At 55.3% G+C, this 14,925-nt stretch overlaps 2 protein-coding genes across 3 annotated transcripts; one reads left to right on the top strand and one right to left on the bottom strand.

The window, feature by feature from the left end:
- Nucleotides 1-256: 256 nt before the first annotated feature.
- ARL8A (ADP-ribosylation factor-like 8A) lies at nt 257-5,020 on the top strand. The gene is made up of 8 exons (XM_011931843.1): nt 257-274; nt 389-469; nt 773-846; nt 2,660-2,753; nt 2,934-3,001; nt 3,224-3,294; nt 3,937-4,241; nt 4,737-5,020. The coding sequence occupies exons 1-7, from the start codon at nt 257-259 to the stop codon at nt 3,984-3,986; spliced, it is 456 nt and encodes a 151-aa protein (XP_011787233.1). The 3' UTR covers nt 3,987-4,241; nt 4,737-5,020.
- Nucleotides 5,021-8,915: 3,895 nt separating this feature from the next.
- On the bottom strand, nt 8,916-14,594 carry GPR37L1 (G protein-coupled receptor 37 like 1). Of its 2 annotated transcripts, XM_011931757.1 has the most exons (3): nt 14,463-14,476; nt 13,808-14,164; nt 8,916-10,714 (listed from the first exon to the last, which is right to left on the bottom strand). In XM_011931757.1, exons 2-3 carry the CDS (start codon nt 14,036-14,038, stop codon nt 9,899-9,901), a joined length of 1,047 nt encoding a protein of 348 aa, XP_011787147.1. In that variant the 5' UTR covers nt 14,039-14,164; nt 14,463-14,476; the 3' UTR covers nt 8,916-9,898. The 2 variants fall into 2 exon arrangements, with proteins under 2 accessions (XP_011787147.1, XP_011787146.1); XM_011931756.1 differs by having other exon boundaries at nt 13,808-14,594.
- Nucleotides 14,595-14,925: the final 331 nt, after the last annotated feature.

The following is a 14,925-nucleotide window of genomic DNA, read 5'->3' as shown; positions in this document are numbered from 1 at the left end:
ATCCTCCTTAACTGTTAGAACATGACTTGCCTCAAGTTCTCTTCCTGGGAGATAATTTCTTCTTCCTCTCCACTGGAGAGAAAGTAGCAGCAGTTACTACAGAGAGATGTAGGTTAGACTTGAGGAAGAATTTTCCCCTAGTCTAGGCAAAGAGATTGAGACTGTCTGATAAAAGTGGGTCTCTTCACAGGGCACCCCCGAGTATAGGCGGGACACATAGGTTGGTGACAGCCCATCCTGCCTAAAAGCATGGGACATGCAAGAGTACCCCACGGTGGGAAGCCTAGGAGGCTCTGGCCCGGCCTCTGCATGGTTCTTGCAGCCTCTTGGTCTGTGGCTGGGACATGTCGATTTTTGCACCGTTTCCCATTCTGAGTCTTCTTTCCAGTCAGGACAGTTCAACGAGGACATGATCCCCACCGTGGGTTTCAACATGCGCAAAATCACCAAAGGGAATGTGACTATCAAGGTGAGGGCTCGGAAGTTTGGGGGTGCAGAGGACTGTGTGTGTGTGTGTGTGTGTTGGGGAGGGCAACGGAGGCCCCTGGGAGGAGCGAGCTCAAATGGGGCAGAGGCCAGGGTCCCCCTGTTGAGGAGCTGGGAAAAGACAGTAGAAGACTTCTAAGGTAGACGGAGAGGGGAGTGGAGAAGGGGGAGAACTGGAGAGAAAGCCGGGGAGGCAGAGGAGAGTAGGGCAGAGTAGGAGGGGGCATTTGAGACCGTTTTGGTGGCCTGCCCGCTACTGAGGCTATCTCACCCTCTTCTTGCTCAGCTCTGGGACATTGGGGGACAGCCGCGTTTTCGCAGCATGTGGGAGCGCTACTGCCGAGGAGTGAGCGCCATCGTGTAAGTACGTGGGAGGCATCCCCAGACTCCAGCCTTACCTGGCTCCCCTAGCCCTGCTACCTTCGAGGACCTCAGAGGCGCAGGGTTGTATTAGACCTAATCCTTAGTTCATGACACAGTGTCGGTCCATGGCCTGCCTTTATTTTGCATGCTGCTCGTTTCTTATTGGATAAATGCCCTGAGCGCTCACTACCCAATCTAAGAAACAGACATCTGTGCGTTGTCTTCATTAACTGTCTTCCTCCCCTCAACCCCAAGTCACCACTGTCTTGAATTTTGTGTGATTTAAATGATTCTTTTTTTTTTTTTTTTGAGATGGAGTTTTGCTCTTGTTGCCCAGGCTGGAGTGCAATGGCATGATCTTGGCTCACTGCAACCTCCTGCCTCCCAGGTTCAAGCAATTCTCCCACCTCAGCCTCCTGAGTAGCTGGGATTACAGGCATGCTCCACCACACCTGGCTAATTTTGTATTTTCCGTAGAGACGGGGTTTCTCCATGTTGGTTAGGCTGGTCTCGAACTCCCGACCTCAGGTGATCTGCCCATCTCGGCCTCCCAAATTACATGCATGAGCCACTGCACCCAGCCCTCTCTTACTTTTTAAAAATAATGTTTTTTTTGGCTGAGCGTGGTGCCACACACCTGTAATCCCAGCTACTTGGGAGGCTGAGGCAGGAAGATTGCTTGAGCCCAGGAGTTTAAGGCCAGCCTAGGCAACATAGCAAGATCCTGTCTTTAAAAAAATAAAATAAAATAAATTTTAAACATTGAAAAATGGCAGGGCACAGTGGGAGGCCAAGGCAGGCAGATCACTTGAGATCAGAAGTTCAAAACCAACCTGGGTAACATGGCACAACCCTATCTCTACAAAAGTACAAAAATTAGCTGATGCTGGTGGCACGCACCTGTAGTCCCACCTACTCAGACGACTGAGGCGGGAGGATCTCTTGAGTCCGGGAAGCTGAGGCTGCAATGAGCTCTAATTGCACCACTGCACTCCACCCTGGGTGACAGAGTGAGACCCTGTCTCAAAAACTAATAGGCCGGGTGTGGTGGCTCACACCTGTAATCCCAGCACTTTGGGAGCCCAGCGCGGGTGGATCACAAGGTCAGGAGATCGAGGCCATCCTGGCTAACACGGTGAAACCCCATCTCTACTGAAAATAGAAAAAATTAGCCATGCGTGGCGGCATGTGCCTGTAGTCCCAGCTACTTGGGAGGTTGAGACAGGAGAATCGCTTGAACCTGGCAGGCTGAGGTGGCAGTGAGCTGAGATTGCACCACTGCACTCCAGCCTGGCAACAGAGCGAGACTCCGTCTCAAAAATGATATTAATAATAATAATAAAATTTATTGTATATATATATGCCCAAACAATAGATCGTTTAGAATAAACAATAGGTTGCTTTTTAACCTGATAACAAAAAGTATCTTGCTAAAAGAAATCTTCTAAGGTTTCCTTTGCTTTTTTCACTCTAACCTTATTTAGTCTTTCCATGAAAACGTAAGTGGGTCACTTTGAGAGTGTCTTACAGCTAATCCCAAAGGGCCCTTGCTTTTCCACGAGTAACGGCTTCCCCAGAGTAGCACTTGGAGGCTATTGGCAGGCCCCAGGAGTCCCCGCAGCTATTCACTCCCATGGACTCAGACATCCGCAGAGCACCTGCCTTGAGCCAGGCCAGGTAGCCCATGGGATCCTGAAGTGACCAAGCTGCAACAGATGCTTTTGCCTCCAAGCAGCAGCTCCTTCTCTTCCTTGCACCACCCCAGCCTGCAGTGTCAACATGCTTGTCCCCACCCTGCCCCTTTCCCCAGGTACATGGTGGATGCTGCTGACCAGGAGAAGATTGAGGCCTCTAAGAACGAGCTCCACAACCTACTGGACAAACCCCAGCTGCAGGGCATCCCGGTCAGCAGACCTGTGGGAGTGGGATGGGGAGGGAGCGTGGCTGGGAAGTCACTGGGGGCAGGTAAAAGCCGGGCATAGTAGGGGTGTAGAGAGGAAACGGGACCCAGGAGGCCAGCTCACCACCCATACAGCGGGAGCACGGCTGCCCTAGACCTCATCCTCACCCTCGCTTCTCCATAGGTCTTAGTCCTGGGTAACAAGCGAGACCTTCCGGGAGCATTGGATGAGAAGGAGCTGATAGAGAAAATGTGAGTTGTTATATTACTTTCTGCTCTCTCAATTCCCCAACCACCAGACCAACAGCCTAGGCTTGCTGCTGTTCTTAGTATTAGCCACACGGTGGCAGCAGAGCTCACCTTTTCAGGCACCTCACCCTCCCCATTGCAGCCTCTTGAAGGCCCTGCTGTCCCCTAGTCCCAGGCCCCCTGGACGTTCGTAGCCTCAGCGGACTCTACTCTGGTTTCCCCCAGGAATCTATCTGCCATCCAGGACCGAGAGATCTGCTGCTACTCCATCTCCTGCAAAGAAAAGGACAACATTGGTGCGTAGGATTGGGGAAAGGGGAGGAGCAGGGAGAGGCATTTCTGGGTGTTGTAGTGGCTCTCAAAGGTTCTCGCTCCACAACTTTCCTTTAAGTCCAAAGCCCTGTGGCTCTTGGGTAGAAAAGGCAGCCGGGCGGCCCAGATTCTGGGCACTATCCCAGCTCGTCCCCAAGTGGTTGTGTGATCTCTGGCAAATCGATCCCCGCTCGGGGGGCTTCACCTCCTCACTTCTAAGATTCCAGGGCTGGACCCGGTGATTCTCAGGTCCCCGCTGGCTCTGACATGCTGTGGCTCTGTCTCTTTCCCAGCACCTGGATTCCGCTACTACTTGGTCAGGGCCGTGTGGCGCTTGCCAGCTCTGGACTTCTTGTTTGTTTGTTTGTTTTTGAGAAAGTGTCTCGCTGTGTCACCCAGGCTGGAGTTCCGTGGAGTGATCATAGCTCACTGAAGCCTCCAACTCCACTCCTGGGTTCAAGCAATCCTCCCACCTGAGCTTCCCACGTAGCTGGGACTCCAGGTGTGCGCCACCCCTCCTGGCGTCTCTGGACTTCTGATACCCTTAGGTTTAGTTTCTTAGGCCTCTGCTGCCCCAGCATGGCCAGCACTTGCAGGCCTTATAAGCTGTTCTCTTTTCCCCTCAGACATCACCCTACAGTGGCTTATTCAACACTCAAAGTCACGGAGAAGCTGAGACTCCAGCCCTTCTCCCTCAGACCAGGGACCGTCGTCATCTAAACCTGAAGCCGAGCTCCCCGCCCACCCCCGTCGTTCCCCTAAGCCCACCCCTCCTCACCCAGTGTGAGGAGGGCCCTCTGGGGACCCCAGAGTCCTGTTCTGCTGAGGTTTGAACTCCTGTTTTTATTGTAAAATACATCGCCCCCCATTCTGGTCCCCTAACTTCTCACCCTTCCCCCCGCCTTTGTCCCATCAGCCAGCCACAGCCCCCGCCCCTGGCTTTTCCCCGGCCCACTCCTGTACCTCCCTTTTCAACACTCTCTGTTATCGTCCTGTGTGTACAGTATATATATGTATATATATTTTAATTTTTTAATTTAAGCAAAGACTAAAATCAACCATTTGATGCTGCAGGGCATCCCTTTCGGGATCTGGGAGGGGGCAGTCTGGAGAAAAGGAGGGAGACGCAGGTGGACTTGGGGCAAGTTCAGATCAGGAGAGTTGGAGACTGGCACCTGCGGCAGGTACCAGCCTGGGCACTGGTGGCCGCCCCCCTGTCCCGTGTGTTTCCACCGCCCAGTCTGGCTTGTCCTGGCAGTGCTTGAACCCCACAGGCTAGCAAGGGCTTCCGGGGGCCCCTCCCCTCGGTCCCCAGCCTGGGTAGAGCCACCAGGTACGACCAGGTACCAGAAACTACCAGGTGCACGGGGCAGAAAGCCAGCATCCATGCCCCAGCAGCCCCCTCCTGCCTGCTCCTGGTTCCCAGCTCCCGCCCCTCCCCAGGGCCCCCACCTCCACGGCCCACTTCATTTTCTGTTCTCATTTTGCAGAGTTGCACAAGGAGAGAACTCAGCATGGGGGGTTGGTTTTTTGGGTTCTGTTTGTTTATTTGTTTAATTTAATGATTTGTAAAGTGATGTTCCTCTTCCTTTTTTACACTTTTCAGCTCATATTTAACCTCTGTTTGGAAAATCATTCTTGTAACTGTACATTTTTTTGCCTCCTAATAACAATGACAACAACAAAAATAAATGACCAGTTTTGTGTTGGGGGGGTGTATGGTGCCGGTTACTTCTCCGCAGTTGGCATGGGTTGCCCGACAGGCCCACAGGGCCACCAGCACACCCCTGCACACTGGGCACCAACAGAGCCATGGAGCACGAGCATGTGCCCGCCCGGGAAGCACAATAGCGCTGCACAAAACGGCCTCCCACACGTGCGTCCAGGCTCTTGGCGCCACCTCCTTCTTATTCTCTTTTCAGACTTTCATGTAGTCCCAGCTTTGAGCCAGCAGCTGCCACGTGAGGCTGCAAAGCTCTGTTGAGGGAACTGCCCAGGGCTGGGTAGAGGTGGCAAGGGACAGGGCTGGGTGCTGTTTTGTGTGCCAACTGAGCTGCGCTCTCCTTAGGCCCAGTTCAGGCCTCAGCCCCTCTTTCCCAGGCCCTGGATCTCACCGGCAGCCAAGATTGAGCCAGAACCAGAACCCTGTCCCTCTGGCCCCCATTTCCTACCCCAGAACCAGTTAACTCTGCTCCAGGGGTAGGGCTGGGCCCACAGAGCCTGGAGGAGTGTCACCGCCTTTGCTGCCTCTCAGTTAGTGCCAATGCTATGGGTTTCCTGGTAAGAGGCCTGGCCTGCCCTCGCTCCTCTGCTCCTCTGCCTGATTCTAGTCGGCCCCCACCCACCTCACCGTTCACCGTCAGACTGGTCCTCCCTCGGCACTGCTCACAGCTGCTGCCTCGCAGCCTGGTGGCCCTGCCTGCTCAAATCCAAGGCCATCTTGACCCAGTTTCACAGTAAGCCCCACCTCCTCCCGCTCCACCTCCCTCGGCCTCTCCTTCACCCTGGAAAATGGAGCAGGCCCCTGCAGAACACCCCAGCCCTTCTCACCCCTCCCACTGCAGGAAAAAGGAGCCAAATTGTCCCATAGTCCTGGGAGTGGGGATCTTGACTCCTCGTCCTAGGCCCCCCAGCCCCTCACCTTCATTGGTGCCCAGAGCTTCCTCCTGGAGGCAGTCATGAGACCTGTCAGAGCAGTGCCCTGCCTGGAGAGGCAGTTCCCCACTGCTGGAGAGTTGGAGGAAAGAATGTGGATGGAATTTGGCATCTGAAGCTAAGTGATTCTAGGGTAACTCCCAACTCCTAAGGAAAATGGGACATGCCCTCCTGGCTAAGGAGGTTGAAGGGGGGCCAGGGCTCTGTCCCCTGCCCTCTCCTGGCTGTAAGCATGTCTGGGTTTGCCCTGGGCCTGGGATCCTGGGAGAGGACCAGCAATCTCACTCATCTGGGGCTGTTTCCAGGCCGAGGTGCCTTTCTAGATCCTGTGATCCTCAGTGAGGACTGAGGTTTGAGATAAGAGAGCTGGTTACCAGGAAGCAAGCGAGCATCCTCCTTCCGGAGTGCCGGCATGCAGCAGGTACTAATAAGACTTAAAGAATTTGTTCGAGGGCCAGGGGCAGTGGTTCATACCTGTAATCCCAGCACTTTGGGAGCCCGAGGTAGGAGAATCACTTGAGTCCGGGAGTTTGAGACCAGCCTGGACAAAATAGTGAGACCCTATGTCTACAAATAATCAAAAATTAGCCAGGCGTGGTAGTGCACACCTGTAGTCCCAGCTACTCAGGAAGCTGAGGCAGGAGAATTGTGTGAGCCCAGGAAGCAGAGGCTGCAATGAGCTGTGATCACACCACAGCACTCAGCTTGAGTGACAGAGTGAGCTCCTGTCAAAAAAAAAACTGTTCAGCCAGGCATGGTGGTACACACCTGTAGTCCCAGCTACTCAGGAGGCTGAGGCAGGAGGACTGCTTGAGCCCAGGAGTTCAAAGCCAGCCTGGGCAACATAGTAAGACCCCCCCCAACTCTTAAAAACAAAAAAAACAAAAAAAACAAAAAAACACACAACCTATTAAAGTTGAACAGGGAACAGACTATGAGTATAGGTAATTTGTCATGTTTGGGGCCCTTTGATGCCAAAAGCTGGATGCATTTAAGAATCCCCTGGCCAAGCCTGCTCCATCACACTGGAGAATTGAATTCCCAAAGGGGAGGAAGGAATAAAAGGTTTGGGGCACCATGCAAAGTGCTTTATGTATCTTCTCTCATTAAATGACCATACTCCTCTGTGAAGGACGACTATTCCCATTTTGCAGATGAGGAAGCTGAGACTGGGTTTAAGTAATTGCACTCAGGTTCCAGGATAAGTGATGAGAAGGTGACTCCCAAGTGGAGCAGGGAGATGCAGTGGATTTCAGGTTCCCCTAACCCCCGTAACCTGGCATCAGGATCTGAGGGCTGGTCTGAAGTCTGCCCCTGGGTGAGCGAGCGTGTTAGTGGCATCTCAGAGCATCCCAGCTCAAGTCCACCGCCCACCATGTGCCAACCCCCCCCCCGCAAGCCTAGGACCCCTAAGCAACAAACCCTACATTGTTCCCCCAGCTGGCCCAGGCTGCGGGGACAGTGGCTCTTTCCCAAGACCGCTGGCCTGCTGACTGATTCTGCAAGCCATTCACGTTGGCAGGCCTGGGAGGTGGCAGTGGCAGAGCCTCGGAGCCACGATCTCTCCCCCTTCATCTCTGAGTCGACCAACCAGCAGGAGGGAGAGGCGGAGGGCACCCTTTGTGGAAGAGGACCCCTAAACAGGATGTTGAGGGGTCTGCCTCCCCTGCCCTGGACTTCACCTCAGTTCACCAGGCCCCTTCCTGCATCCCTTAGGAAGCTGGTGGTGCCTCCAGGCCTGGCAGCGGGTGGGAGAAGGAGTTGGGGAAATGTGGAGGAAATGGTCCCCAGGAGCTTCAGCGCGACAGGCCTGCCTTTGGTCCGCTCTCCAACCTGCTCCCCCAGCCATCTGAAGTTTCTACAGACAGAGCTGGGGGCTTCAGTCACCGTGGCAACAGGTCTGCTGAGAAATGGGTGGGTGTCACTCCCCAGCACAAAGGGTGTGCGCATGGCAGCGCCATCACCTAGCAACGGCCTCCCTCTCTCTTGGCGGCATCACCCGCCCTGGGGGTGGGTGCCAGGGAGAGAGAACAAGGCCGTTAAGATCCCCAGGAGAGGGGGAGGGAAGCTTGGGTACAGGGCAGGCTGAGGCCAAGGAGTGTGGGTGGGTGGACAGAGGAGAATGGAGCCCCGGGTGCTCGGAACCCCTGCCTCTGCCCGTCCCTGAGGCCCCGTGTGGATGTTCTAGGTAGGCCTGGTGGGCAGAAGTCTGGTGGGACCCAGGACAGAGCTTCAGACAGGGGCGGTGGTTCTGAGGAAAGCTGAGCTCCCAGGCAGGGAGTGATTGGTAGCCTGGCTGAGGCATCACTTCTGGTTGATGCTGTGCCAGCTTCCCAGGGACCCACAAGGCTAATGGTGCCCTCTGGAAGGGCCCAGAGGTGGGGCTGGGGGAAGTGGGACTTCAAGGGCAAGACCCCACAGGAGGAGCTGCCTGAAGGGTCTGCCGGGGGCAGTGGGAGCTCTGGCGGGAAGGGTGATGCAGTGGGGGCTGGGTGGGGGCAGGCCGGGGCAGGCAGCTGGGCCGTCTACAGGCAAAACAGTCCATTCTAAGAAACTGAACAAGAGCAGCTCTCAGAGTGACAAAGGTTGGGAAGTCCTGGGGCTCACAGAGGAAAGACCACTGGCCTCCCTCCAAGGGGGGGCTTTGTGGAGAGAGGGCATAGCAGAGACGAGGGCTCCAGAAGAGATATTTTCCAGGCTTTTGACTTCCCAAGGAGCATGGGGTTTAGACCAGGATGAGGACTTAGGTCCCCCGGCTCCCCGAGCCCTCCATCCTCTCTGTCCCTCAAAAGTCATAAAACCCTTGGAGTCCCCAGGGCCACAGGGCTATTCTGAACATCAGCCACAGGCCAGGCCAGGTCAGCAGAAATTCCCCTAGGCATTGCCAGGCCAGGAAGGCCCAGGTGCATCTGGGCCCTGCCAGAATGTGGCACAAGAAAGTGGATGGGTGTAGGGGTAGTTGTACCTAGTTTATTGTTTCTCAAGAAGGGCCTCCTATGGGAAAGCACCTAATAGGGAGGTTGGGATAGGGCAACCAGGGGATCCCAAAGAAAGGAGGAGGAAGGAGAGAGAAATCCTCTGGAAGAAAAGAAGGCACCAGTAGGAGGAGGCATCCAGGGCTGGGACAGATTCGGTCCAGAGAAGAGTATATTGAGGCCGGGCGCGGCGGCTCACACCTGTAATCCCAGCACTTTGGGAGGCCAAGGTAAGCAGATCACTTGAGGTCAGGAGTTCAACACCAGCCTGGCCAACATGATGAAACCCCATCTCTTCTACAAATACAAATATCAGCTGGGTGTGGTGGTGCACACCTGTAATCCCAGCTACTCAGGAGGCTGAGGCAGGAGAATCGCTTGAACCCAGGAGGCAGAGGTTGCAGAGAGCTGACATCAGGCCACTGTACTCCAGCCTGGGCAACAGAGCAAGATTCTGTCTCAAAAAAAAAAAAAAAAAAAAGAAAAGAAAAGAAAAGAAAAAGAAGAGTGTGGTGAGCCACATTGAGCTGGCCCCCAAGGAGCCCCCATTCCAAGACGGGGGGCTCCAGGTTGGGGGTTGGAAGATGATGCCTGGGAAGGGCACAACTAAAGTATGGTCAGGTTACAAGGCAGAGAGCAAGAAGAGAAAGTGTAACCAAGGGAGGGCAGGCAAAGTTCTGGCTCCCAGCTGTTGGGACTCAGAGTTTCTGGGCAGTTCTAAGGACCTAGAAGCATCACCACCCACCAGTGGAAAGGACAGGGTTGGAAGGCCCCACAAGGGACAGAAAAGGCCCTGTGTGGGGAGGGGGCTTTGACATTCCCAAACCTTGACAAGAGGAACCAAGTCCATCTCTAGACAGCAAGACAGGCAGCAAAGCAAGACCTATGGGGAAAGAACAGCAGACACCGGCGGGGGTGGCGGCCCCTCCCTCCCTCCCTCCCCACCCCTGCTGGAGCCTCAGCAAGGTGTGCCCAGGGGCAGGAGCGGGGGTGACTCCCTGGGCTTGTGGAAGTAGATGGAAGAGGACACCTCGGTCTTGAGCTTGTTGTCCGAGCCACTGGCGGCCGAGGCCTCCGAAGCCCCGCCGCACTCCTCACAGCAGCAGCAGCAGCAGCAGTCCAGGAAGGCCCGGCCCAGTGGCCTGCAGATGCATAGGAGCAGCACCGGGGTGATGGCGCCCTTGAAGAAGGCAGAGAACTGGTTGATGAGGCCCAGGAGGTCCAGGGTCTGGCGGGTCAGCTCGGTGGACAGGTAGGCCACCACAATGTTGCAGACATTCTCTGGGAGGGTGCAGAAGGCGTAGACCACGGTCAGGCCCACCACGGTGCTGTTGAGCTGGCTCTCACACTGCTCGTGCTTGCTGGCCCTGCACTCCGACTTCCTCCCCGGAGGGCCTCGCACCCGCCATGTCACCAGCTGGCAGGTGACCGTGAAGAGGATGGGCAGGCAGAAGTAGCAGCCAAAGTACCACCACATGCGGGCATTCTGGTAGGTCATCACCAGTGAGTACAGGGACTCGGGCAGGCTGGCTGAGGGTTTCATGATGCACGAGTCCAGGGTGCCCATGGTGGGGGCAGGCTCCTGTGCCAGCTGCCACAGCAGGAGCTCGGGCACGGCCAGCGTCATGGAGCCCACCCAGATGACGGCCAGCTTGGCCAGGATAGATTGGCACCGCTCGATGGGCCTCACTTTGGGCAGGGTGCTGGTGGCCACGTGGAAGCGGTCAATGCCCAGGGCACAGAGGCTGAAAGTGGTGACTCCCAGAGAGGAGACCTGTGGGCAGGATGTGAGGGAAGAGAAAAGCACTTGGTCAAAACCTATGGGGACAAGGAAGGATACCTGGCTTCTGGCTCAGTTAGACAATGAATTGAGTGATAAGCATAGAAATTATAATAATGGGCCGGGCGCGGTGGCTCACACCTATAATCCCAGCACTTTGAGAGGTCGAGGCAGGCAGATCACTTGAGCCCAGGAGTTCGTGGCCAGCCTGGGCAACATGATGGAACCCAGTCTCTACTAAAAATACAAAAAAGAGCCCGTCGTGGTGAGGCACACCTGTGGTCCCAACTACTAGGGAGGCTGAGGTTAAGAGGATGGCTTGAGCCTAGAAGGCTGAGGCCGCAGTGAGCCAAGATCACGTCACTGCACTCCAGCCTGGGTGACAGAGCGAAACCCTGTGGAAAGAAGGAAGGAAGGAAGGAAGGAAGGAAGGAAGGAAGGAAGGAAGGAAGGAAATGAATTATAATAATGGTTACAACTCCATTTAATGAGCTTTTCCTATGGGTCAGGAACTTTACATATCACATTCCCAATCAACCACCTTACAGCTGAAAAAGCTCAGGCTCAGGCAGGAAGAGTGACTTGCCCAGGACTACACTGCTGATGAATGGTGGGGCTGAGGTTTACACACACACCTACCTCCTTCCCCCTTGTTCTTTGCCTCTCAGGCTGGGGGATGAATGGCCTGGCTCCCACAGACCCTGTTGCTCTCTGACAGACTTTGGAAAATCATCTCCAAGGAAGAACCAAGATGAAGACATAGAAGTTCTGGATCTTTGCAGGTCCTTCCACTGCCCACACCCCATTATGTGCACGCACGGGATGAATGGTCTTGGGGAACATGGCTTACGTGCACGCGCGCGCGAGCACACACAAACACACAGAGTCCTGCTCCTGGCCCTGTCCAGAGAAGCCCAGGGCCTGGCTGTGTGGGGAAGTGGCCCCCCTCCGAGCAGCCTGTGCCCACCATGCCCACACACTATTCATCAAGCGCATGGAAAACCACCCCGTGAGCCAAGAGGAAGCAGCCCGAGCGGCAGGGGAGGAGAGTGCCAAAGAGCAGGAAGGAAGAGGGGACCCTCCCGCACCGTCAGACGCTGCTCGGCCACACTCAGAGATTGTGCTCAGATCCCCCTCCTGTCCAAATTCTTCTCTCTTCTGGATGGGGGAACACAATCCCCGGCTTTTAGCACGGTCACCAAGTGTCCTTTGTGAGAACCCCAACCCCCTCTCTTGGCAGGGGAGCCCGGGCCTGTGGAGGCACAGCCTTCAAGCTTGGGTAGAAGCGCCGCCATTCTCTCCTTTTTTTTTTGAGAGTCTCACTCTGTTGCCAGGCTGGAGTGCAGAGGCGCAATCTCGGCTCACTGCAACCTCCGCCTCCTGGGTTCAAGTGATTCTCCTGCCTCAGCCTCCCGAGTAGCTGGGATTAAAGGCATGTGCCACCACACCCAGCTAATTTTTGTGCTTTTAGTAGAGACGGGGTTTCACCATGTTGGCCAGGATGGTCTCGATCTCCTGACTTCATGATCCACCCACCTTGGCCTCCCAAAGTGCTGGGATTACAGGCGTGAGCCACCGTGCCCAGCCCTGTCCTTCTATTTTACATCTCAAAAATATCTCAAGTTTTATTCCAAGCTGCCTTTTCCTGCTCCCTCCTCAGCGCCATCCTGAGATCCTCCCTATAAAAGGGTGTTGCCAGGCGCAGTGGCTCCGCCTGTAATTCCAGTACTTTGGGAGACCAAGGCAGGTAGATTGCTTGAGCTCAGCATTTGGAGACCAGCCTGGGCAACACGGTGAAACCCTGTCTCTACCAAAACTACAAAAATTAGCCATGCATGGTACCGCCCGCCTGTGGTACCAGCTACTTGGGAGGCTGAGGTGGGAGGACTGTTTGAACCTGGGAGGCGGAGGTTGCAATGAGCTGAGATTACACCACGGCATTCCACCCTGGGTGACAGAATAAGACTCCATCTCAAATAAAGAAAAAGGGTGTTGTGGGTGACAGAGTGAGACTCTGTCTCAAAAAAAAAGAAAAAGGGTGTTGTCTCCCTCCTCCCAGCAGCTTCACAGGGAGGCCACAGTCACTCCATTACACTCCATGCTGCCAAAATTTGAAAGTGCTTATTTTGTCTTATAAAGAGAGGGTGGCCTTGCTGTGTTTTGCATAAATGCACACATCGGTATATTTCTTCAGTGTTTTGCGTTGTCTCTCTATGCTCTACATATCCTTTGACACCCATGGACTTATCGTAGACATTCCAGAAGTGAGGGCATAGTGGTATACTTTAGAAGTGTAGAACAGGCCAGCTGGAAGGACCATCTGGTCTACCCGCCCTGGTTGGGCGACTTGGTCTCCCAACCTGCCCAGTGATGCCCAGTGACGCCCAGTATGTCAGTGGTAGAGTTGAGACTAAAGCCCCCCATTAGCTCCAGTGCCCAGAACCAGGTGTTCCCTTTCAGAGAGGATCTAGGAAGTTGCTGGTGGAGATGACAATGATAACAATGAGAATCCCAGCAGGGAGGAAAGAACAGAGCAGTCTTTTGCTTCTGGTGCTTGTATTCTCATGGAGGGGACGCTGACTTGATCCAGAGGGGTGTGAAGGAAACTGGGCTCTCCCTTCAGGCACTCCCTCAGGAGGCAGGAGACGAAGGAGCAGCGAAGGGAGCTGTGGGAGCAGGACAGCCGCAGGGGTACAGAGGGAAGAAGAGAAACTGCAACCAAGGACAGAGGGATCTTGGGTGGGACAGGGGAGAAGGGCTGAGGAAGGGAGAGGGCAGCTTAGGGTCTGGAGAAAGTGGGAAAGACCTGCCTTGAGGTTGCTCCTGAAGCAAGAGATCAGGCTGGGGCTGGAACCCAGCAGCCCCACACACCCGCCTGTCCCCCCGGCCTGCCTACTTCTCTTGAGAGCAACCAGAAACCAATACCATATTTGTCTCCTTCTCCAAGGTAGAGGAGAAGCAAGCCAGAGCTCCAAGACTCAGGTTTTGCACACCCACAAATTCCACTTCCAAGGACCTGATGGAGACTTTGAACCCCTTCCCTGGATTGCAGCCTCCCAGCTGAGCTCAGACAGAACACACACTCACCTCCATGAAGGGTACGGCCCGACAAGAAACGTCACCCAGTAGCCTCTGCTTGGTGATCTCGTTGAAGATGACAATAGGGAGGCAGAAAAAGAGGACCAGAAAATCCCAGAGGGCCAAGCTGGCAAGGATAGAGTTCCAGGCGCTCTTCAGGTAGTAGCTGTGCCACACGATGCACATGACTGACAGGTTGCCCACGATGCCCACCGCAAACACCACCAGCGCCAGGAGCATGATAGCATAGGCACTGTAGGAGCTCTCGGTCACCGGATACAGGGGGTTCTGGATCTGCAGCCTCTGCCCCGGTGCCCCCGTCAGATTACCCCTCAGCTCCTGCCCGCTGCCTGGGGTGCCCCCATCCTTGTCGGGGTTAGGGCTGGTGGCCACCAAGGGCTTGGTGGGCTGTAGTCCAGCAGGGTGAATGGGCCGGGGGTACTCCACCCACTCCTCAGGCACATACTGCTGCACTCCCTTGGCCTCCTCATCCTCGGTGCCCCTCTTGGATCGGTTCTGCTGCTCCTGGGTCTCGGCTCTGTGCCTTCCCAGGTGCAGGGGGGCACCCCCAGAGACCCTGCTTAGCCCCACAGCCAAAATCACAGCAAGAGAGACAGCCAGGGGCCATAGCCACCGCATGGCTGAATGAGCAGGAGGCAGCCACCCCGGGAAGAGCAGGTGAGTGCAGGGGCCCAAGAGCTGGGCTCCAGAGAGGCAGCTGGCCGGCTGGATCCGCCTCCAGTCAGGCGTCTGGCATCACTTGCCTGCCCTCCCTCCCAGCCTCCGGCCATGGGCCGGGCAGGGCCCTCTGCTGGACACACAGCACTCTTTCCTGCCCTCACACGTCTCATCCTCCACGACGGCGCTTCTCAGGCCCTACAGCACATCAGGCTGTGGGGCCCTAAGAGGGCACCTGCTTCAGGCCCCTGAGAGTAGGAAGGAAATGTGGCCTGCCTAGGGTGACACAGGGAGGTGGGGCAGAATGGGAACTGGGGTGCAGGTCTCCTGATTCTAAGGCAGCTCCTCCATTCAAAACTCAGCAATAACCATCACTATCACTTGTGGAACACTTCCTAGGTCCTAGCACTCAGCTCGTTTCTCAATTAACCAGTGATTAATCTCAGATC

This window comes from Colobus angolensis, unplaced genomic scaffold, assembly GCF_000951035.1.
Source record: "Colobus angolensis palliatus isolate OR3802 unplaced genomic scaffold, Cang.pa_1.0 Scaffold91, whole genome shotgun sequence".
NCBI lineage: Eukaryota > Metazoa > Chordata > Mammalia > Primates > Cercopithecidae > Colobus > Colobus angolensis.
This window is presented reverse-complemented; position numbering and strand designations above follow the sequence as displayed.